General features: G+C 49.8%; 8 protein-coding genes across 8 annotated transcripts; 4 read left to right on the top strand and 4 right to left on the bottom strand.

Annotated features, from left to right (window-relative positions):
* The first annotated feature begins 50 nt into the window (after positions 1 to 50).
* P170DRAFT_413453 (ribonuclease H2 catalytic subunit RNH201) lies at positions 51 to 1,285 on the top strand. Its single transcript, XM_024846979.1, has one exon. It carries the CDS (start codon positions 128 to 130, stop codon positions 1,172 to 1,174), a length of 1,047 nt encoding a protein of 348 aa, XP_024700661.1. The 5' UTR covers positions 51 to 127; the 3' UTR covers positions 1,175 to 1,285.
* Positions 1,286 to 1,471: 186 nt separating this feature from the next.
* P170DRAFT_449073 (Pex16-domain-containing protein) lies at positions 1,472 to 5,315 on the bottom strand (the record flags this gene model as incomplete). The annotated part of the gene is made up of 5 exons (XM_024851014.1): positions 1,472 to 1,595; positions 1,657 to 2,494; positions 2,550 to 2,585; positions 2,661 to 2,851; positions 3,115 to 5,315. The coding sequence occupies 5 exons, from the start codon at positions 5,313 to 5,315 to the stop codon at positions 1,472 to 1,474; spliced, it is 3,390 nt and encodes a 1,129-aa protein (XP_024700660.1).
* Positions 5,316 to 5,708: 393 nt separating this feature from the next.
* Positions 5,709 to 7,568, top strand: P170DRAFT_413444 (WD domain protein). Its single transcript, XM_024846978.1, has 2 exons — positions 5,709 to 5,913; positions 5,977 to 7,568. Exons 1-2 carry the CDS (start codon positions 5,750 to 5,752, stop codon positions 7,490 to 7,492), a joined length of 1,680 nt encoding a protein of 559 aa, XP_024700659.1. The 5' UTR covers positions 5,709 to 5,749; the 3' UTR covers positions 7,493 to 7,568.
* A 1,858-nt stretch (positions 7,569 to 9,426) lies between these two features.
* Positions 9,427 to 12,064, bottom strand: P170DRAFT_241664 (YdiU domain protein). The gene is made up of 5 exons (XM_024842958.1): positions 11,461 to 12,064; positions 11,364 to 11,394; positions 11,163 to 11,313; positions 10,003 to 11,108; positions 9,427 to 9,943 (listed from the first exon to the last, which is right to left on the bottom strand). Exons 1-5 carry the CDS (start codon positions 11,931 to 11,933, stop codon positions 9,743 to 9,745), a joined length of 1,962 nt encoding a protein of 653 aa, XP_024700658.1. The 5' UTR covers positions 11,934 to 12,064; the 3' UTR covers positions 9,427 to 9,742.
* Positions 12,065 to 13,012: 948 nt separating this feature from the next.
* Positions 13,013 to 15,394, top strand: P170DRAFT_364955 (uncharacterized protein; the record flags this gene model as incomplete). Its single annotated transcript, XM_024844675.1, has 1 exon — positions 13,013 to 15,394. One exon carries the CDS (start codon positions 13,013 to 13,015, stop codon positions 15,392 to 15,394), a length of 2,382 nt encoding a protein of 793 aa, XP_024700657.1.
* Positions 15,395 to 15,945: 551 nt separating this feature from the next.
* On the bottom strand, positions 15,946 to 18,286 carry P170DRAFT_428625 (uncharacterized protein; the record flags this gene model as incomplete). The annotated part of the gene is made up of 2 exons (XM_024847852.1): positions 15,946 to 18,194; positions 18,274 to 18,286. The coding sequence occupies 2 exons, from the start codon at positions 18,284 to 18,286 to the stop codon at positions 15,946 to 15,948; spliced, it is 2,262 nt and encodes a 753-aa protein (XP_024700656.1).
* A 485-nt stretch (positions 18,287 to 18,771) lies between these two features.
* Positions 18,772 to 19,678, top strand: P170DRAFT_449067 (GTPase Rab2, small G protein superfamily; the record flags this gene model as incomplete). Its single annotated transcript, XM_024851013.1, has 2 exons — positions 18,772 to 18,840; positions 18,908 to 19,678. The coding sequence occupies 2 exons, from the start codon at positions 18,772 to 18,774 to the stop codon at positions 19,676 to 19,678; spliced, it is 840 nt and encodes a 279-aa protein (XP_024700655.1).
* Positions 19,679 to 20,060: 382 nt separating this feature from the next.
* On the bottom strand, positions 20,061 to 22,530 carry pmt2 (protein O-mannosyl transferase; the record flags this gene model as incomplete). The annotated part of the gene is made up of 5 exons (XM_024844639.1): positions 20,061 to 20,704; positions 20,765 to 21,524; positions 21,577 to 22,129; positions 22,187 to 22,317; positions 22,393 to 22,530. The coding sequence occupies 5 exons, from the start codon at positions 22,528 to 22,530 to the stop codon at positions 20,061 to 20,063; spliced, it is 2,226 nt and encodes a 741-aa protein (XP_024700654.1).
* Positions 22,531 to 23,401: the final 871 nt, after the last annotated feature.

Here is a 23,401-nt window from a genome sequence, read left to right as displayed (position 1 = left end):
GGTTGGCGACGCGTCTTTCTGTCTCCGTCTTTCTCCCCCACCCTCATTCCCATTCCCATTCCCTCTTGTTCCCTTCTCTAACGATTGATTCATAAAAAGAAAGGAAGACACACCGGGAAGGGAAGCCATGGAGGATCCGAATGAACGCCACTCGCCGGAGGTCTTTGCCCCCGCCGACCTTTTTGTCCCTCCGAACATAGATCGTGCTCGACTCTTCGCCGGAGAATCCTACGCCTACTACTCACCATGCCCTTCGGAAACGGATCCTGAATTCGAGAGCTCCAGTCCGACTAGATCATCTTCTCGCACAAATTACGTTTTGGGGGTCGATGAAGCTGGACGCGGCCCCGTTCTGGGGCCAATGGTATACAGTGCATTTTATTTACCGCATGATCTCCACCATCCAATTCTGGCGCAACAGTACAGCTTCGATGACAGCAAAGTTCTGACACCCGCTGTGCGTGCCAACTTAATGGAGACGCTCTGTACCCCGGGCACGCCGTTGTTCCAATCGTCCGGATGGGCGACTAAAATACTCTCCGCTCGGGACATCTCGTCTGGCATGATGCGTCTTGGGACAGGAGCTTACAATCTGAACGCGCAAGCGATGGATGCCACCATTGAACTCATTCAAAACATTGTCGAGGTCAAAAAGGTGGACATAAGAGAAGTTTACATTGACACAATCGGCAACCCTGCCGTTTACCAGCAGAAACTGGAGCGCATTTTCCCTTCTTTACGGATTACCGTTGCCAAAAAAGCTGATTCATTGTACCCATGCGTTAGCGCCGCAAGCGTCGCCGCCAAAGTGACTAGAGACGTGGCACTAGAACTATGCCACCAGAACGTACTGGTGGCCCAAGCACCTCAAAATGCCTCCCATCAAAATGCTACGGAGAGCTGGGGTAGTGGCTATCCATCTGACTCAAAGTGCGTTCGCTGGCTTCGAAGAAACATGGACCCTATATTCGGGTGGAGTAACGAATGCCGCTTTAGTTGGGGTACTGCGAAGGAAATGTTAGAGCTCAAGGGGGGTTCCAAGGTTGATTGGCCGGTGGATGGAAACAATTCGCAGTTGCGGGAATTCATGTTGGCATCGTCCTCTGGTAATGGAGGGACAGCTGCCCATGAACTAGGGCAGTGGTTTGGAAGCAAACCGACTGAGGTTCTTTGATTGAGAGCAGGAGAGCTGGGATTTTGTGATGAGCCACACACACAATCAGCATTAATGATCATGATACCCCCTCTTTGATAACCATTGGAATAGAAACAGACGGTCCTCTCCCCCCCCCCCCCCCCCTCTTTTTTCTGGCAAATGTAATTCATAGCTGGCCGCGGAAAGCGAAAGAGGAGTAAATGTTCGAAATTGGGTATCTAAAGTAGCTTGTAGTGTAATTTTACATTAGGAAGCAGACAATTCCATGAAGTATAGACTTTGTTGGTCGCAACGAGAGGATTGCAGGCTCACTCGCTACAACGTTGCAGTCGAGAAATAGTAATTATCCCACAAATATTCGTAATCTTCAACCACGCTCCCCACCAAATCAAGTAAAGGTTTCCCCTTCATTTTCCTCGTTAACCCTCCCAACCAAGATCTGTTCAGAGTCAGTATCATCATGTCTTACTCGCTCAATGGGGTAAACCGGGTTGTCATACTTGGTTATGTTCTCATAAAACGCTCCACGGAAAAACCACCAGCCCATGGCCCATCCTCTCTTCCGTAGTTCCTCGCGCTCAAGGCCTGTCAGCCCCCGAAGGCCACCGGCAACCCTCTCTTTAAAATCAGATTTGGCAAGTTGTCGGCAGCCGTACTCCATACCGAAACCAATCAGCCAGGGTCTCCAACTCCTTTTATTGCCTCTCCACCTTTGCATCGCAAGAGCATACAGGACTGGTCGAAGAATATAAAGCACTTCCGCTAAGTGGCCATGACCGGTGACTCGATGCAAGAGTGCCTTGGGTGGTTTGATGTCATCGGCTGTGAGAACCTTAGAAATGAGATAACTGGACACATCGTTCACATCTGGAAGAGAAGGCAGTGATAAGCCTGTCCGCGGCATGGTCCAGCTCATGTCAGAGGGCCGCTCGCAATCTGGCGTCTGCATCCCGTTCCAGTCGTCTTCTTCCTCGACACCCAAGGATCTTGGATCAACCTCACGCTCCGGTAAAGGAGGACTAACTAGAGGCCTGGAGTGTGTTAGATGGAGCAAAAATAGGCGGCAAATTGCTTTTATAACTTCGATAAAGGCAACCACCCTCCAACGAATTCTTTCACCGCGGCGTCGCGCAATCATTTCCCAGAGCAATTCTGTGTATTGTATCATTTGAAGAGTCAGGGCGACCCTGTGATAGAGGGCTGAACTGGATGTCCAATATTTCGTATACCGGGAATGAGGTGTTGGTGTGGGTCGATGTACAGTGGACGGCAGTCTAGAAATGACTCGAGAAACGAGAGAGTCATGATACAGCGATAGAATTTGTACGCCAGAATGCACTGCATGCGCTTGTCATTAGAGAAGCGTGCTGCCAAAGGCAAACATTGGACGTACCACATTCTGACGGTATTTCCGAATCTCTGTATCGTCCTGCGATAAAGGGCAAGGATTTATTAGCGCTCTTTGGCCCAAGTGAGTATACCAAGGTCGGGTGTGAGGGCTTACCTGGAATGATATATGTTAAAGACCTCAGTGCTGATTCCACCTGACCGACAGAGCTAGCATTCTTGGTCACAAAGTCCTCGTAAAGAGGGAGCCATTTAGACGGTTGGAAAAGTACTGTCTGTACTATGCTGCGATTTTTCCATGAGGGTTCCATGTCAACCACATATGTATGTTTTAGGAACTTGCAAAGACTGTGCTGACTCCGACCAGATGGTAGACGGATGGACAGGACGGGTGTGATTGAGCGGGCGGGTGGTGATGCCCCTTGAGCACGTGCACTATATGTGCCAAGAAAAACGAGCCGAGGTTCATTCTAATGTAAATCGCTGTGAGGATGCAAAGTACTCCTCAGCATGTGTCTACCAAAACTTATTCATATCTATTAGGACTACATCGTTATTGATGGCTCATTACATTGGCGGCATGCCCGGCATTGGCTCATTCATCTGCAAACTTCCACAAGCCACCAGGTCTCATCGCTTGCCTATATCGCTCCTTGACCTTCTCTTTTTCCATTTCGCAGGCTGCTTCATGGTCATGTTCCATTTCTTGTGTGTCCGGCATGTCTGCACGCCAGAAACCAGGGGGAGTGGAGGGTCGCTGGTGATGATGCTTATGTCGCCCATAGTGGTTGGCCATGAGCCTTGCTTTCGCCTCGTGGAGGATATCTTGATACTCCGCGGTTGCCATCCGATCAATTATGCCCTTTTCTTCTCCAAGATAGTCCTCTATAATTTGCCGGTCATCATTTCCACACTGGCTGGGGTCGTTTGGTACACCACCGAGACGTGCCATCGCAAGGAATTTCTTGCCGCAGCAGTCCGAGCGCATGCAACCCTGGATAGATTCGCGCTCATGTCTCTTCCGAACAACATCATCATATGCAAAATTCAATCCTTGGTTATAATCGGGGTTTATCTTAAAATGACTTAGATCAAGTTCGTGCACCGGTCGAGCTCGATAAGACTCATTCATCGGACGCATTCCACTGGCCTCACAATCATCCGCCCGTGATGTAAGTTCACTTGGAAGCTCGGGTCGCGCACTTGGCACTTGCATCTCTTCGGTTGGTGCTGGTGTAGATTGTGGGTTGGAATATAACTCGCTATTAGCCAGCTTTGTGAAGTCTCGGTCATGCCGACCATGATTCTTTCCTTTAACCTCCGCCCGAATGCTTCTGTGCGGTCGTAGTGAGTTTCGAGGAAGTAAAGGTGATTCCAGTAGTTCCTGTAACCGCTTCTCAGTGGGAGGAGCGTCCCTGCTGAGATGTAAATGAGAGCTTTTGGTCCCGGACACGCCATCCCGTGGCAAGTTTGGCATGCGTCGCTTACAGTTACCTTTATCACTGTCCTCCGCGATCGATGATATTGCATGTTTCAAAGACCTTCGCGGAACTTTCTCATGTGTCCTGTTCGGTCCTGGGCTACCGTCATGATCGCTTTTCGGGCAACTATGCGGTGAATAACTAGTTGGGTATCCGGAAGATCCTGGGTTTGCAGTAGGAGCTCGGAAATTTCCGTCTGCTGTCGCCAGCGGCGAAGGCAGGACGGTTGGCGGGGTTACTTTGTGACGAAGACCGTTATTGAATTGTCTCTCCTTTGGGGAATCAGCATTTTTGGTCGTATTATTGGAATCCTCGGTTTGATGGGGTTTGGCTCGATGCGATGGCCCTCCTAAGAGACCTGACGGCATTTGTTCTTTTCTTAGGAGGCTCAAATGTTCGGTTTGACGAACTGTCGCGCCATTGTTGGACGGTGGGACCCCAGAAATCGGGTTGTACGATTTAAGAGGCCTCTTCTTCGATACATGTGGTTGCTGCAGGGTATCTGCTTTAAAACTGGCTTTTTGGCCATTTACTTCGTCTTCCGGCACAGGCAGTGTAGAGTTCGGCGTGGAAACTCCACCGGGCTCAAACGGCAATGTATTTTCGTTTGGCAATCCACGCTCTGGATCTAAGGATGACAGACCACAGTGGCCACCTGACTTGGTACTGGGTGGTTTTAAATGAAGTTTCGGGCCACCCTTCTTGAGGCCTTCGTCGAAATGGAAGGGTGGTTTAGCTTCATGAGACGACGTTGGCTTCTGGGCCTGGCTTCCGTTCAGAGTCTTTCGTGTCCGTTCAAATTTGACGGGGATCCCATCAAGCACAAGAGTAAACTTATCTCGATCAAGGCACTCTCGCCAATATGTCAGTTTTCTTTTATGACGCTTGATTTGGATTCTAAGGCCATCGGTGGCCTTGAGCAGAGTCATGAATTCGTTGTATAGTGCACAATAGTTTTCCTTGACACTTTCATTCTTCTTGGAACCGAGGCCAAAGTCGCAGACAGCATCGTTGTCGCCGAAAATTAGAGAATTTTGGGGTGAGAACGTTTCTTTCAACTTAGAGACCCGATCATCAGAGAGCTCTGCGCACTCTGCATCGACATCAATGCGTACCAATTCTTCTCGTAAGATGAGGATTTCATGTTTTAGTTCCTGTGTTTCTGCAGCGGATTCATCTCGGGCTTCCTCTGCGCATTTGGCCTTCTTTTCGGCCTCTTCCACTTTGCTGTCGCGACATATGATTTCGGCATGCAAATCTCTATACGCGTCATCGAAGGCTTTTTCACATATTTGAGCAACAGAAGTATGAAGACTTTTTAGAACGTCCATGGGTGATGGGGTGGCCTGAAATCGCTTTTGTCTTCGGAACGCGACTGAAGAAACGCCTAACACCAGATATGTAAAGGTATACCGAGGTACGGACTACGGAGCATGTATATATATACCTTAGGCAGGCAGTTACCTCAGTCGAGTATTCCAGTGAGGTAAGTATCTTATTGTACATACTGTATTGGACATAGATACCTGGATACAGCCTGTACAGTATGTACAGTACCTCCCGAAGTATCCTTGTATGTACAGTACATGTACATACACTTACGCGTAGGTACCCGATGACCAGGTAATTAAATCCTCTTTACATAAGCACCCACTTATCTAACTAACTAGCAACTACCCAACTAGCTACAGAGTAGTATGTGAGTTCCGTAGTACCTTCCACCACCTTGATTAATCAACATGGACGTTGCTTGGTGAGCCGCAGGATGTTGAAAAGATGTAACCATGACGAAGATATCCACCATCCCGCGCGAAAGCGCATACATATGGCACGGGTTGAAAAAACAGACCTCATCTCAACTCTAAGCGACGAACTTTTGCTTCAAATACTGTCTTTCTTGCCAACAACAACTCTACTTCTCTGCCAACGGTATGTTCACATGAATAAACCAAGCGACGCCTGCAGGCCACCTGATACATCGTCCTTCTTTAGACTATCTCGTCGATTCTACGCATTGGCAGGAGATTCGGAGCTGTGGAAAAGGCAATACTACTCACAGTGGGTATGGCCTCGAACGCGTCGCACAACAAACAGAAGGTGTGCCGGGTTGTCTTCATCCAATTTCAATTACACACCAAAAGTGTCAACGTGGCTCGACCATGGGCACCTAGCGAGAGGCAGCGCAGTCACAAATTGGAAGAGGCAATATCGTCTTCAGCACAACTGGTCCAGAGGGATCTGCCGAGTGGTTGAAATCGAGTTCCCCCAACCGCTGCGGCCGCCAATGTTGGTGGATTTCTGTGCCGGGTTTGTCTTTGTGGTGGACTTGGACTATACACTCAGGATCTGGGAGGCTGGGAACCCCCAATCCTGCTTGGCGAGAGTCCCTGGCGCAGACTTCCCTGACGTCCCAACGGCATTGGCGGTTGGTCGCCACCTACAGCAGAATATGATCGAAATCACCGTTGGCTTTGAAAGTGGTCGTTTCAGCCTGTGGAACCTGGATGTCAAGACACTGCGACTAAGCTTGCGTTTTACACACCCTGGAGCTGCCGATGGGGCTATCACGACCATTGCCTTATCGTTGCCTTATGCTCTCATGATATCTCAGCATAAGACATTATCACTGTATAAGGTCCCGCCCGAAGGCGACAAGCCAGGGCAACCTCTCAAGAAAGAAGATCACCTGCTTGCGTCACTCAAGGCGGATAGCATTTTCTCCCCCGCATCATTATCAATCCGCATTGTGGGCTCACAAGTCATAGCGTCCATTGTGTACAGTTTTTTTCACCTAGGTTGTGGGTGGTCGTTAGGGATACAAGAACTGCATTTTAATAGACGCGGTCAACAAAGAAATTCCCGGCTTGCAACGACCGTGGAATCTCAGCACGAAACGATGCCCCCCTATTCCGCCCACGCGGAAGGCCTATCTACTTTAACCCACGAAACCAGGCGTGGTCAGCGATGGGCCAGACCCTCCGAGCCATCGATACTGCATCGAGACCCGCCGACCTCGGTGTCTTACTCCCATCCCTATCTTTTAACTTCTCATGCAGACAATACCCTGACGATGTATCTTGTCGTATCTACCGCCGCGAGTCTGTCTGTCAAAGGCGGTCGGAGATTGTGGGGTCATACTTCGTCAGTCTCGGCTGTACAAGTCAGTAATCGCGGCAAGGCGGTATCCATTAGCTCGCGTGGAGGCGAGGTGAGGATTTGGGAACTTGAGGCCATAGTATCATCGTCTGGCACGCACAGAGCCCTGCGGGAAGATATTAGCATCCAAGCTAGTCCCGAAAACAAGAATATTCAGGAGCATAGTTGCGACGAGTTACGGTCTCATGACAACATTTTCCAGGCTAGTAGAGCTATGGCCTCGTCTGCCGGACGTACAGCGTCCGAGTCCGCTCAAATACGCAGCTGCGTTGGCTTCGATGAAGAGCGAGTGCTCTTACTTCGCGAGATGGACTTAGGGGGGCAATTACTCGAGGTTTATGACTTCACATAATACGAGGAGCCTGACTTGTAGGGCAACCGCTTTCTATATGGAGAAGAACCCAGGTTGATGTCTCCCTGGGATTGTCACCCATGAACTTTTTTTTTTCTCTGCAATAATCTATTCTCAGTCACGAAGTAGCGATCATAGATGTAGTGGTGGAACGTTGCACGGAACCAGCGGATGGGCCAAGGAAGATGGAAGAAAAATTCCAATGTGACAACAACAGAAGGGGTAAATAGGAAGAACAAAAATAGTGCCTGATAGGAGATAAAGAAAAAGAAGATGACGATGAATAGGAAGAAGACAAGTATATATTACTATTCAAGGAGAGTTGGCCGAACTATCGAACTCGTTTTATTTTTTTTTAGTCTATTTTTTTTTTCGACAAAGCCCTGCAGGAACCGCGGGAAGCGTTCCCCCGCACCGATTGGAAAATCGGATTTTATTCTCTGCAAGAATATTAACCACCATTAAAATCTCTGATCCCCCCAACTTTGATCAAATCGCATTGAATTTTTCTTTTCTTTTCTTTTCTTTTTTTTTTTTTTTTTGCTTTCTAACTTTTTCACCTTTGGCTCTTTGTCCATCCATTATTCACTTATATTACCTCTTTTTTAAAAAGAAAGAAATACCCTTTCCTTTCAATCTTCCAACATGAGTTTCCAAGCCGGAGGTCGTGGCTGCTTTAACTGTGAGTCTTTCAGAAGGTGGTTTGCCAAATTTGCTGTCTACCCTGTGCATTCCAATCCTATAGCACTAAGGCTACGCTTTATCTTCATGATGCTTCCGGCACCCCTTGAAACAGAGGGGCAGTGACCCAGTCCCCTTGTGCTGTGTTCTCGAACAAGAAAGAGGGAAGGAACCCACTGGCAAAATATTCATGCTAATACAATATCTCCCAGGTGGTGATGCCTCGCATCAGGTAAATTGCCTCCTATCCTCGCAGGCTTGAGGACATTCGTTTTGTCTTTGCAATAGATCCATTAGACGATGCGGGTCATTGGCAGATTCTTACTCTTGATGATTATTAGGCCCGTGATTGTCCTAAGAAAGGTACCCCTACCTGGTAAGTTGAATCATTCCATGTCCCTGTTCCAAATTAGCGGCGCCAATAACATGAATGCAGCTACAACTGCGGTGGTATGTCATAATTTCCGTTCTTAAGTTATATGTCATAATTGGTGGCATGGATCCATTGGCCTTGAAACTGATGGAAGAACTTCTAAACAAACAGGACAGGGCCATGTCAGTAAGTAAACATCACACTGGGTTTTCCACTTAGTATCATACAGCTAAACCGTTTTGAACTTCAGGCCGTGAATGCACAGTAGCTCCCAAGGAGAAATCATGTTATCGCTGCGGAAATACCGGACATCTCTCTCGCGAATGCCCTCAAGCAGGCTCAGCCGAGGGCTACAGCGGTGCCACTGGCAGCCAGGAGTGCTACAAATGTGGAAGGGTTGGTCACATTGCTCGTAACTGCCCTCAAGGCGGCTACGCAGGCGGATATGGCGGTGGGTTTGGCGGGCGCCAGCAGACTTGCTACTCCTGCGGTGGATTCGGCCACATGGCTCGCGACTGTACCCATGGGCAGAAGTGCTACAACTGTAAGTGTTCTCTGCTCCATGTCACCAACTGGGATTTCTTTGTAACACACTCATTAGGTGGAGAGGTTGGACACGTCTCCCGCGATTGCCCTACTGAGGCTAAGGGAGAGCGAGTTTGTTACAACTGCAAACAGCCCGGACACGTTCAGGCTGCCTGCCCGAACTAAGTCGAGCCACCATGCAATTCCTTCGTCTCTCTTGCGCTGAGGTCTCCGGGACCAGATCCCAAAGACGTCGTCAACCGAAGCCGTACGCTCTGTACCGGGTTTGAAAGTTTCAACTTGTGTCTTATTCCATTGCAGCCAAGTCACTTTTGGCTTTACGATCCTAGCCCCGAACAACTTCCCCGATTACGGTATCATGGGGAAATTCGCTAAACCTTGAACTCTATCTACCGCCTTATTATCCTCCAGTTTGACATAGGACCAGGAAGACTTTTTTTTTCTCCGAGGGAAGGGTGGGGTTCTCGAAATTGGTAGATCGGTGGTCTGGGCTGTTGGAGGAAGATCGTGGGTTGATAAAACTTTCCCTTTGTGTAATGCGGAAGACTACGAACCGAAAAAAAAAAGTTTTTGTCAATTAAATTCACGTTTAAAAGCAATGTTGACTGGCTTGCTTCTTATTAAAAAAGAAAGAACGAACCAGTCCACGATTAGGAACTGCAACTGCACATCATAGCTCTTTGGAATCGAGGAACATCTCCGCAGAACCGCTCTTCCTCCTCCTTATTCAAGTCCCAGCTGTCTTCAAACGGGTTGAGAGCCATGTGCATGACGTTTTTCAGAATCTCACGATCTCCACGACGCTCAACGCGATCAATGACTTCGTCCAGAATCCATCCGCGAGGCAAGAACTGTCGACAACGGCGATTAGTGGGATAGGTCTAGTCAGTCTACCGGGCCATCTACTTACTTTAGGGTTCACCGCTTTCATTGCTTTCTGTCTCTCCTGATCTTGATCCGGCTGCCAGTCCTCGAGAATTCGAACCCTCCAGCTATCGAGCCAATTGCCGATGCGCTCCTTGGCCGTCTCGTCGGTGTAGCCAATCCCGCCGAATCCTTCCTCATGGAAAAACACCGGCGCTATGTTCATCCTTTGGTCCCTGGTTTCAATGGCAGTAAGTGGTATGTGGGATAATCGTCGGAAAAAATGGTTGAAGTCCAGTTCCAAGGCTTCCAAGGTGTCCAAAAGCTCCGAAAATAAGTCCTGGAAATCGGATTCTTTTCGACTTTTCAGTCCCAGTCGCTTGCTCATCAGGCGTTTGTACTCGTTCAAGAACACGATCCTGAACTCTTTGCCCGTCCGTTCGATGATAGCCTCTGCACGCTCAACAACAGCCTGAACGGAATCCTCTGCCAGTCCTTCTTTCACGAAGATTTGGTCGTCAACTTTGTCCCCCGCCCCGATAAGCTCACCTAAAGACTCTCCAAGCCTAACCAGGTTCCACCAGACGATGGTTGGTTGGTTTTTGTACGAATACCTCAGAAGGTGATCATCGTGATTTGGTGTGTACTGAGGGTCAAAGTTATCCATAAAGGCAAATGGTCCATAATCCAGAGACAATCCATATATCGACGTATTGTCAGTATTCAAAACACCGTTCATGAAACCATAGGTTTGCCAAGCGGCCACTGTCTTCGCGTTTCGCCGCGCAATCTCTCGGTATAGTCTTGCAAACCTATTTTCATCTACGCCCTGGTGCTTTTGTATCTGATCCCAGGGAACGCCTCTCGCTGGGCTATCGACAACGTCTAGGGAGTCATCTTTACCCAACGACACTGTCGCCGGCAAAGCCTCCCAGCCGTGAAGCACTTCCTCAGCAGCGAAAGAAGCCAATTTTCGAACCGTGTCCCTATCGCCACGTGCATGTGGAAGGTCGAAAGTTCCAATTCTCAACCAAGACTCGGCGTATCGAGCGACTATGGCTCCAGGCTCCATGCGCTCCCGCAAAACTTTAGATTTTGGCAATAGGGTAATGGACAAAGCTCTAGTAGTTGGCACGCCAAGCGCCGAAAGTGCTGCGTGAGCCAAAGTCAGCTATATTGCGTTTTCAGACACTCCGAGCAGAATACCTTCTGACACAACATATTCTCGGATGCTGGATCGGAGGACAGCTTTTCCGTCAGCGAAGCGAGAATAGGGTGTACGTCCAGCCCCTTTCAGCTGCAGTTCATACCGAACGTGTGTATTTGGGTTAGTACACTCGAAAAGGCTGATTGCGCGCTACCACACGTTAACTCGTGGCCGTCACGGTAGTTGTCAGCGAAACTTACTCCATCGCCCAGCTGACCTGCCCATGAACCACTGCAGAGTTGTCAGTCTCGTCGCAAGATGGGTACAGGCAGTCCTCGCCAACATACAACTGCCAACCTTGCAACTGTTAACAAAACCAAAAAACTTCGGGTGGCGCGGCAGAGGCTGCTCTCACCTCCATAACACTGCGCCCAAGGATAGATCCCTCCGTTCTCCTGGGTCCAATAGAACCTATTACCAGACACTAGGGCCTCAAACTCGGAGGTACGCTCTTCGCCAGATTTCAAGCCGAGGTCATTCATTGCTTTCGGACTGACTCCCAAGAGCTCCGTCGCCTCGGTCGGTTCGGGGCGGACAAAAGTATAGAGCGCGCCCTTCACCAGACGGGGACCAAGTGTCTCCCTGGGCGCTTGGTGTGACGACTCGGGGGTTTCAAAAGCAGGATCCGGCGGCAGTTTCGCCGTGAAAACACCGGACTTTGGGAGGTCGGCCAGCGAAGACCCGATGGTCGAGCTAGAGAATCGGTGCGAAGCCATTTGACCAAGGCGGAGAAGAGTCCGCGACCGATGCAAATTATTTCGAAAAGACATACATAAATTCCGAGGACGCAGATACCAGGACGATGGATGGAGGGGGTCGAGGGGGAAGAAAAGAGACAAGTAGAGAAGAGAAGGAGGGAATCGACTCGAGTCGCCGAGCAGATGACATCATTGGACGGGGGGGGGGGTGGGAGTTCGAGCCTACCAGTGAATGAATCCATTCAATCTTTTATCTCCCTCCCCGCCCCTGGATCCCCCGGGTTCACGTTTCTGTCCATGTCCGAGTCTCCCTAGACCTGCAAAAAGGCAGTCCTGCCAAGCCTCTCCACTTGGGCCTGGCACCGGGTCCTTTCTTGCTTTCTTTCTTTCTTTCTTTCTTTCTTTCTTTCTTCCTTCCTTCCTTCCATCCATCCATCCATTCTCCCTTGTTTTTCCCTGTCCTCTTTGCCCCAATTAACTAATCCTCCTGCCCTCGCCCAATCACGATCAAGGGCCACTCCCCTCCACATGGCCTACGGTGCCTATCTATAGGATCTTGTATCCGTTGGCCGCACCCTTTGCTTGACTGTTCTTTATATACTCCCCGGCCGAGCCAGAACATCATACATCACATAATCGATTAGTACTCGATCTTGATTGTCAACCGGTCGATCCTGCTTGCTGACCCCTGGACCCGATAAACCGTCGCACAGAACAAGTGTGGGGACGGCCCCGGCTGCCTCTGGCTCCGGCTTCCATGCAGGCTATGCCTGACACTTCATGTGCAATTGCCTGTGTTCTTTAGTCGCGAAAATCGTGCCCGAAACCTCAACCGTAACACAAGCCGTCAAGCCAGCGACCGTGTACCCCCGAACGATCGCAACCGCTCCGAGTCAGATGAACACTAGTTTACCGCTTTCTACCAGGGACAGGAGCCAACCTGGTTCATCCGACGCCTTTCTTTGTAATGCTCCGACGCTCTTTGTCCTCGTCTTCTGGCCTCAACAAATACCGATGCTCTGCTCATAAAGCGACGTTCGAAACAAAGAAGGAAATCAGGAACAACTGGGCCCATACATCAGGACTTCGCGCTTCTCTGGCAGTTCGCTCCCGGTGTAGCAACTCCTCAGAGAATCAACGAACACATTGCAATGTCGGTGAACCGTCCTCCTCGCCCCGCGCATGATCAGAGGAGAATCCCAAGACCGAAGCCAAGCGAAAGGCAACCTGCGCCAGGCCAGGAATCAATCGATCGTCGACTAAAGCGCCTCAGAGAAGACGTCCTTCCTTTCTATCCCTTTCTGCTCACTGTTCCTACCGATGTGCCCTTTCGTCTTGGAGGTCGCTTTGTCAACAACTGGGCAGTGAGTAATGAAGGGCCGTTCACTCCGGAGGAACAACAACTTCAGTACATGACATTCTTAACACACCACGAAGGAGACTCTTTATTGGTGGCCGTTGGGGACTGGTCTGATGGTAAGGGTGCCATCATGCCTGATCGTCCTGAACCCCAAAGTGCGGCAAGCACGCCGTCGAGTGGGTCTATCAAGAAGAAAATCAGCCTAAATGATTATAAGAATAAGAGAAAGCCCGGGGAGTCGGCTTCCCCGGTCAGCCGGGAGATTAACAACTACAATGCTGGTGGTATCGATGATGGCCAACGCGTCCTACGGGGCGAGTCGATTGAGTACAGGCCTCACAAAAAGTCCAATAATCCCGCGTTGTCGCAATTTGCTGGTCGGTCTGATTTCGAAAGCGCAGAACGCAAACGACACCCCGATTCTGAAAATGGGCGTTCCGAGTCGCGGGAAAGGAAAGAACCAACCGTGACACATTCGAAGAGACCAAGACTATCACCAGATGGTGTGTTGGAAACAAATAAACCGGAGCGGTCCAAGGCGAGGGAACTCCCAGTTCTTCTTTCGCCGACTCTACCACCAACTACGGATAGTCCCAGATTACCTCGACTCTTGTCGCCTACTCTCCCGCCAGATATCGAGAAAGAATTGGCCAGGTTAGAAGAAGGCCCTTGTTATCTAAACCCGCCCCAGATAAAACCTGCCACGAATGCCGAGCTGGGAAATGTTCAATTCAACAAAGACAAGGACTGTGATGACCGCGATAAGCACCTGGCTTCAACCCTCACCATCGGCCGGCGGGGAACAAACAGTAAAAGCTCAATGCCCACCCTGATGCCCGATACCAGCGATATCCCACAGACGAGCTCAATCTCCCCAGCAAGTGGCAAATCGACCACACTCGACATGTCTGGGAACCCACATTTGGTTGTCAGATTGAAATATGGCAGATCAAATAAAAAGCGCGTTGAGGCTCTTCTCAGATTCTCTGGTAAAAGAAAACCGGCCCCAACGAATTCCCCGATCAAAGGCACGCTCGACTCTGATTTCTCCCAATTTACAAAAATGGAACCAAACGCGGCCAAAACACCCGCACCAGAACCGCCCAACGGCCAAATACATCGCCCGGACCATAAAGCAAAGCCTGTCGCGGCTACGCAGGGGAATGTTTCCGCTGCAGATCGGTCGGGGGAATCAAGAGTGCATCTTCCAGGAAAGTCCCAGACCTTGACGTCCCCCGCGTCAAACCCGCAGCAGCAGGAAAAAGCAAAGCGGGCTTCCCGAACACTGGGGAAGGAAGTCAAAGATCTTAGTGCCCGGCCAGACATGGTCGGCATCGAGGATAACACCCCACCCGCTGTGAAAGATTCCGCAATTGACTCCGTCGCGGTAGTGAAACTGTCGCCTTCTCGTGCTGGTGACCGACGGGCCTGGAGGGATGAGTATCAGAAATACGGCAACTTAGGGCGGGAGCTAAAGCATGCTGCGGAGCGACATAAAGCGAAGGACAACCCAACAGCGGTCGATGAGAAGCTGGCGGTCGCGACTGCGATCGAAGCGATTCTCTGCTTCATTCTGGCGTTCGTTGCAGATGATCAATCCAAGATTTTACCTGGCCAGGTTGGAGATTCGTCGTCCTGGCTATCGATCCTTGCCTACTGGCGCGTCGTGAAGAAGAACAGCACGTCGTACCGGCGTCTTTACAGCCTTTGTTCAATTCTCGGTGCTGTCTCGTACGATGCCATTCATTCACTTGATTTAGAACGTCTTGCAGTCACTCCGCTGCCAGGAGAAAACCCAGTCACGCCGACTCCGAGTTCTGATGAGTGTAATACCACTCGGGAGGAGAACAAAAGGAATCGGAGAGAAATTCAAGAGCTGAAAAGTCGATTGCCTGAATGCTATAAAGAATCCCAACGGCTTTGGCTAGAGGGCTCGCGTGGCCTTTCCGAGGATATATTGACCCGTGAGTTTCCGAATACCTGGTCGAAGCGATCAAAAGATTTCTCGGAGCAAGGCAAGCAGCGCCTCAAGGCGGGCAATTACTCTGGCGAATACTTTCTGCCCCTTGGAAAAACGAATTCACCCGTGGAGATTGTCCGGTTCGGATACGCAGTTCTGAAGGAGTGGTGTATGAACGAAGGTGTGGACTGGAGTGGCCATCTTGATTTATAACACCAATCATCAACCCTTCATATTGATTTCCACTTAGATGTACATTCTCGATGTCGAAACAGCTCAATTGTCCGTCGTGTCTTGAGGTTGATCATCAAGGCAAGTACGTGTACTAAGTTCTGTCTTTAGCTGGCTATATGTGATACCATGAGTTATGCGTATATGATTATGTATAACCTTTCGGAGAATTAAACCAAGATTTAAATACAACACCAGGATGCATTCGTAGGAACCATAAAATTCTTGAGAAACCCTTGATCAGGCCTTGTTCTGCTCGATAGTTGCCGTAGGATCCAGCCTGACCCTCTTATCTCCAGATTCGAATGTGCTGCCCTATTTTTTTGGCTACAAAATACGGTGGAGATCAATAGAAAGAAGCATGACAGAAAAGGGTCATCTATTCATTATATAGTCGTCAAATCTCAACTACTGGCCAACGAATCATCAAACCGGCGCGCCATCTTAAAAAACTATTGCCCCGTTCAACTCAAGGGTCCCAAACATTGAATCGCATTGCCATTGAGAAAACTCAGCCAGGCTGTCTCAAAGCACTAAGCTTCTACAAAATCCCGTGCATATCCTGTGCGTGGATTTGGTTCATCGCCGAAGAGCCAGCCAGCTTCTCGGCAATACCTAGCTTCTCTACCGTGGATTCCAACCTCACTGCCCCAGCAAATGATGGAGGCATCGACTATGTCAGCAATAATGCCTTCAATTGTCCCTAGCACGCTCCAGCCAATCGTTCCTGCAATGAGACCAACCACGTAGGCATACACGCTTCCCCGGCCTATGCTGCTGACAGCGGGTACGCCCAGGTTTCTAGCGGCAGATACCCAGCCCCCAAACCCAAGTGCTAAAGACATCATGAGGCGAGCAGCGTGTAGGATGAGCTTTGACAGTCGGTATGGGAGGAGAGGGGCAAGGCCATCATGCGACCAAGATGACGGACGTAGTGACGGTGTCGATATGGGCGATGAGAGAATTTTCATTCGACTGAGACCACGAGCAGACGCATTAAGCGGCTGTGAATGAATTGCCCCATAAGTAAGTGCTAGGGGGTCTGAGAGAGCTGCTAGGGGAGTAGGAACAAGTGAATAAGCGAGCAAGCTCAAGAATGAGGCGATGCGACTTGGCAGCAAGATAAGAGGTAGCCGAACTAAGAGGGCAATCAGTCTGGACAAGCAGATCGTGCCGAATAGCGTTGTGGAAGAATGCACAGTGGCCGCCTGGACGACCTGCCTAGACGTCGGGGCAGGATTTGCGAGACGGTGGAAGTACCACTGGCTCACTGTTGCTGCCGTGACCGCACGCTGTATGCCACCAACCACGCCCAGTGACCATATGTAAACAATGATGAAATAGATTGCCAACCACCAGCTGCTGATATTGATGATAAAATTTTTTGACTCCGAGACATGCCCACCCAAGAATACCCGGGTGAACATGAGCATCCACACCCAGGTCCATGACACAATGAAGGTGAGAATGCCGAGGCCAAGGGCCAGCAGTTCCGTGTTTGCAGCAAGTATCCGACATGCAAATTCCAGGATACCTATGGCCTTGCCTATAGCATAACGACCTCGTATCACATTGTACGTCCACAGACTTCCCAGGAGGAACGGAATGAGAGATCCGAATCTCATCACCCTGTCCTGAATGCTAGTGCCATGCCAGGCGCCTTTGAAGCTTGAGATAAACGGGTAGATAGAGAACGAGTACAAGATCACAGGGACGGCAAACATAATCACATATACAAGTGGACGCACGTAGGAACGAAGTAAAGCGAGCCAGAGCAGTGACACGAATATTGAGACAACGGTATAGGCCCCAAGAAGGGAGAAAGAGCCATGAACAGTTAAATATACCGTGTCGCCCCACTTTGACTTGTCTCCGGACGGGGCAGAAGTATGGAGATAAACAAGAAACGCGGTTGCAAGTAGACAGGCCAGCGATATCAAGAAGAGCTGACCCCAAAAGACATCATGAGCTGGTAATCCCGCCACTTCTCTGGGAATTGACATCCGGTTGGGATCTGAGAGGCCCGCTTGTCGTGGTGTTTCCATCCAGGATTGCTTGCCTGTGCCCGCTGGTAAGACAGACGAGTCTATCCCGAAATTCCCTCCCGGCGACTCGGGCTGCTCCCTGAATCGCTGAACAGATGGAGGGTCGTCATCGCCTATTTCAGAATTGGGCTTGTCGAAGTCAATAACTGATCGTACAGTGTCCTCGAGGCGGACATCGAACAGGTCCTCTCTCCCCTTATGACTAGGGGCAACTGGGTCCGGAACGGCAGTGTTTGGAATCCCACTGCGTGCGCCATGAGTCGACGTACCATCCCGCCACGAGCTCCTGATTCCTTTGCTTCTTCTGGGAACAATGTGACCGACATCACCAGACCGGCTGACGTTATCGCCGTCGTCATCGTCATCGTAATCGTCATCGTCATCCATCTCCGAGGAATCCTTTAGGCGACTGCCTCCAAACTGTCGTCGAGATCGTTGTAGGGCATAGAAGTCAGCTATTTCCCTATCACGCTCCGTCTCGTCATCCTCTTCCCGAAAGTCATCTGTGGCACTATAAAAAAGAGGCGCAGGTCGAGCCAGACTCCGGGACCCAAAAGGAAGGTTGGAGATCTGGGAAGAGGTGGGTTGATAAGGGTCGAGAGCCGTTCTAGGTAGGACTGGACGGGAAATCGGAAAACGAGACCTCCCATGGTGCTGCTTGGGACGGGGATCGTTACGCACCTCGTCAGGACGAGGGCCTATTCGTGACTGTGACTGAGCAAGAAACCGAGAGGCGTCTATGCGAGAATGAGTAACGTCCGCCATGGAGGAACGAGTTGATAAGCGGCCATCATGCCACTACCTGAGACGACTTACATTCTGAAAACATGTTTGTCAGATGTCCTGTTCAGAGCAAATGGTGCTGTCTCCTTGGGACTGGAACAGCAAGTGAAGCGGTGAGCACCTCCAAGAGCTTCAAATCATCATCAGGTAATGAGTGAATGGCCGGAGACGGATGTGTACATGAAGGATGGGGTTTGGCTTTGGCCTTTCGGTGACGGGCCCTCGAGCGCACTGGGTGTGGTAGTGTTAAGAGTTTGTTCTCCCCTTGTCTCCCCTTCTCCATATGCGAGGGTGCGAGAGGGAAGAAGCAAGGTGCGTCATATGGCAAGGTCATGAAGATGGATGACTCAGCCGGCGGCGGCTGTCGACCGTCGCTGCCCTGCGGAGTTGAACCAACTCCTCCCCCATCGAGCAGTTTAGTAAATAGTCGCTCCTATTATCTACCCTTGTCTCCACGGACAAGTCCGGAATATGAGTCGACGGGCATCAACCAGCTGAAGTCAGACCCAACAACTCAGAGACTCTGTATCCATGTCACAGCCATGGGATTACATCGCTAAGCTTGTCTGCATCGGTGATTCTGGGACTGGCAAGTCTAGTGTGGGTAACCCCGGCGATTCAGTGACTTCTCTCTACCGAAAACGCTGATCCTTACAAATCCTTACAGTTGACGATTCGGCTATGCGAAGGGCGGTTCTCGTCATCTCATGATGTGACCATTGGCGTGGAATTTGGCTCACGTATCGTCCCGGTCGGGCCGCCTGCCTCGAGACACTTCGGGAAAGAACGAGACGACTATGGTCCCAACCATGCCCCCTCTGGGTTGGCAGCACCAGGGGCTGACGAGGAGCCCGTGGTTTCTGGCCTCCCCAGCCCTCCCCGGAAGACCCAGGCAGATCAGAAACGAATGAAACTGTCTCTGTGGGATACAGCTGGACAGGAAACCTACAAGTCAATCACACGCTCTTATTTCCGCGGCGCCTCCGGCGCTCTTCTCGTCTTTGATATCACACGACCGTCATCGTTTGTCTCGTGTACTCAGTGGCTTCATGACTTACGGCAGATAGCCGAAGAAGGGATTGTGGTCATCTTGGTTGGGAACAAATGTGACCTGTCGGGAGATGGCTCGATCCAAAACCAGCGGCGTGTCACTCGACAGGAGGCGGAAGACTGGTGTCGTCAGAATAATGTTGTACGTTACGTGGAAACAAGCGCGAAATCTGGGGAAGGAGTCGAGCATGCTTTCCTCGAGGTCGCTGAGCGAATACATCAAAACATCGAGGGAGGCAAGTATGATCTGAATGACCGTCGAAGCGGCGTGAAAGGCTTCGGTGCGACAGGTGGTAGAAATAATGGAGTGCCAAAAACTGTCACTCTAGGTCTAAATGACGCGATGCGCAGAGGTGGAAACGGCTGGGCTGGGAGCTGCTGCTCCTAAGAGCAGGATAAATATACGGGGCGTGGTATTGAATAGCCCAACTTTTATGGCAGTCACAATGTCAAGTTGTTATATGACACTTGGGACATGTCCCCTGCCTACAGGCTTATCAGAAGTAAGCCGATGAATTCCATTTCAATGGCATCCCCAATTCATCTAGAACGTATGAACAAATGACGGTTAGACTACAATTTGTGATACGAATCTCGAAAATCACACGGCAACATCGGCCAGTGGCGCCATCAGTTTGTTATAGACAAAAGAATATCTGACAAATGCAGTAAGGAACAGGCCAAAGGTAGCTAGGAGGATAAGCTTGACTGGTGTGAAAATAAAACCACGATTATGAGGCTCACAAAAGCCTTGAGACAAGAAGATGGCCTTAATTTGCAATCCGCCAGCCGCTGAGCCAGTTCAAATGATTCCACTCCTGACTAGGGCCCTCGATGCCAAACACAATCACTCTGAAGTAAACGAACATCCCGACGATAACAGCATACAAGGACGCATATATCACACCTCGGATCTTGTTGTTCATTTTTTGGGTGAGCCAGTCAACACAGAACCCAAAAGTTAGTATGGCATAGTACAGAGCTGGATAATAATGGTGAACATATGTTACCCGCGCCATAACAACAAAGGGCAAATAGTGGAGGATCCATCCAATGACTGGGTAGAGACCGGAGTAGTGGATGTGGTTGATGTCCGCCTGGGTGAGTTCATTATATCCTCGCTGCCAACGGACTAGGTACCAGAGTATCAGGAGCCCGAAAACTCCGAGACTGAAGGTGCTGCCCCAGTAGATAAATGGATTACCAAGAAGATAGTACTTGATTGTATTGTCATCCCAAGAGCACATGCGGAGACCGACGTTGAGTATGGGCCACTGCCAAAATTTCGAGGCAAGATCATCTTGTTTATCTGGGTCGGGAACCAGAGCATTGTTCGAGGTCATCATGGCGACGTTCAAATGAATGAAATCCTTCAGGAAGGGTGATTTGTAGGATCCTGGGTCACTAGGGGGTACTGTACAAGGCCTTCTTAACACATGCCAGCGGTCGAAGCTAGGGTCAAGATCAAACTTACATCGCTCGTTGAAGTGAGATTCAACATTCCAGTGAGTGTAAACATCACCAGGCCTATTCTCCTTCACACATGCCGTCTCTATCTGCTTAAAGCCCCATTGCGGAAGATTCACATTGCCGGCTCGCAAGTAACAACCTAGGACGGGATGTCGCAAGCGGAACGAGGTTGTGAGGGTTCGAATCCTGCTTCGGTCCTTGGAAGCCACATCGTCAACAACCTCAACTGCCCAATGATCCTTATCATCACCTATAGTTATATTGCCATAGCAGGAGACTTCGTGTTGGGACTTGGTTACAGGGGCAGGAATGGCGTGAGAATGTAGGTTTCGACCAGTCTGTCCATGAATGAGTCGGATATGGTCGCCGTCGCCAATAAATCTCAGAGCGGAGTTAGGGTCATATTCCGCTTCGTGGCGGTTGGGATAAAGGAACCAGTCGTTATTTGCATCCTTGTGGTGATAGCAAGTGACCTGTTGTTGAGCTGAACCCTCCGGATATGTCTGGATATGTGAATGAAGAAGCCCACCGCCATAGCCCATATTCTTCAGCGTGACTCTTGAGCCAAGGGCAATTTCAAGCGGACTGTCCTTTCCAACCTCGGTGCCCTTGAGATTCGCTTGAAACAGAGAGCTCATCTGGGCGTCACCAGGCCCACTGTTTTCCAGAATCAAGAAATGCACATAAAAGGAAAAGATGTACACCAGAGCCGGTAACACGATCAGTCCAATAATGCGAGCCACAAGATGCTTTGCAAGAACAGCCTGCCATGAAATTAGTATCTGGCTTAGAATACAAGGTACAGTCTATACTAACCTCGGGCATTTTGAGATCGCCGAACTTATTCCACAGGTCTTCGATCGTATAGAGACCGACAATCGAAGTGCAAAAAAGACCGACCCATTTTACGCTGCAGACACAGCCAATGCTTATGCCGGTCAAAGCCAGCCAAGTAAACCACTGAATGGAAAAGCTGGCATGCTGTAATTTGTGAAATTTTGCCCAGCACATTGTTGTGGTGAACGTGAAGCAGAGAAGCATGGAGTCCAGCAAGATGAACCTAGAGATAGTGGCGTATGAGTTTTCGAACAGCACCATCAAACTGATTAGCCAAACAGTGGCCCTGCGAAATCCAAGTTCTCGCGCGGTGTAGTATGCAAGTGGCACGCAGACCACGCCAAACGCAGCATTAAAGACACGCATGAATGTGTAATTCACGTCTTCGGGGTATTTCTCGCCGGATTTAAACTCAAACGATCCATTGTAGCCAGCAAGAAGCCCTGACAGACCAACTAGCATTTTGCCCAGTGGAGGGTGGACATCGAAATAGAACTCGCGCTTGAGATAATGCGAGCCAAACTTGCCGAAGCTGAAATCAGTTGTTAAAATCTGGCAAGATAATCATAAGGAATCAAATTGGTCTTACTGCGCTTCATCCCAGGTAACAATATTTGACCGACCAATTTGGTACATACGGGTGAAAATTGACAGAGCAGTCAATAAAAGGGGCACGATCAAAGGTTCCCAGTGATCTAACACGGAGATGAAAGAGTGGCCCTAGAGTTCAAAGGCATAGGTATTAGTGTATGTGTGTTTATCATAAGCACGGACTCGGTCCAAAGACCAACATACATCCAATTTTATCGCCTTGTCGCTTTTTCCAGTGACATCAGGCACTGGACTAGGTTTCTCCGTGCGTGGGACATTTCGACGCCGTAGATCAGCCGAGATTTGAGCACCAGAGCTTGATGCAATCTCTGGTTCTGCCATGTCTAAAGACCGTGCTGGATGGCAAACAAACTGATTGGGGCAGTTCCTTGAATAAGGCGGATGAGAACAGAGGGTAGAACTAAAGGCTAAGGGGAGGCTGGTTTTTTCCCAAAAAAAAAAAAAAAAAGGCAAAAGAGGAATGAGAAAAAGAGGGGGAGACTCAAAGTGAGAGCAGAGAAAAAAAGAAGAGTTAGAGGTAAAAGTAGACTGTAGTCATATCTAGGCGTAGAACGTGGGTGTTCTTAGGTAGCGAATGTGTCGGTGCAGTGACAATCGAGTGATGAGTACCGATGTGTGACAAACAAAGAGGTGTGAAATGGCCGGAGGAAAGAAGGGAGACAAGAATAATATTAATATCAAGAACCCCTAAAAAAAAAATAAAAAAATATCTAAGAGAGGAAAAATAGAAGAAGAAAGAGTGAGAGGGAGGGAAAAATGCGATAGGCAGGCTGGCGGGTTTTCGGAGTGAAATGGGAGAGTTGGCCTGTACCGTCAGTCGAAGGTCGCGGCAAGCTGCTGGAGGTACCCATGCGCAGGAAGCGGCTAGTACTAGTAGGGTACCAGAGAGTCGTGACGCGGAAAAACCGGGCGCCTTGTCGAAGGGTCCCACTTTATCGCCGGGGCTGGATGCGGTTTGGTTGGGGTCCAAAAGCACAACGGCGGAGTATGTAGATAGGCATGTACCACCTGATTACGAGGGCAGGGGACAGATCTTATACGCGTTTCGAAGGCTCTTTTTACTGGCTCGACAAAATAAATGTGCACTTGGTACCATTTCCATCCACTCCAGGCCCTAGATGCCTAGACACAATATAAGAAAATAGGGCGACAAAACATAAATAAAAGGAGAGACAAGGACCAAGACAGTTGG

Source organism: Aspergillus steynii, assembly GCF_002849105.1.
Source record: "Aspergillus steynii IBT 23096 chromosome Unknown P170scaffold_7, whole genome shotgun sequence".
In the NCBI taxonomy this organism is placed as follows: domain Eukaryota; kingdom Fungi; phylum Ascomycota; class Eurotiomycetes; order Eurotiales; family Aspergillaceae; genus Aspergillus; species Aspergillus steynii.
This window is presented reverse-complemented; position numbering and strand designations above follow the sequence as displayed.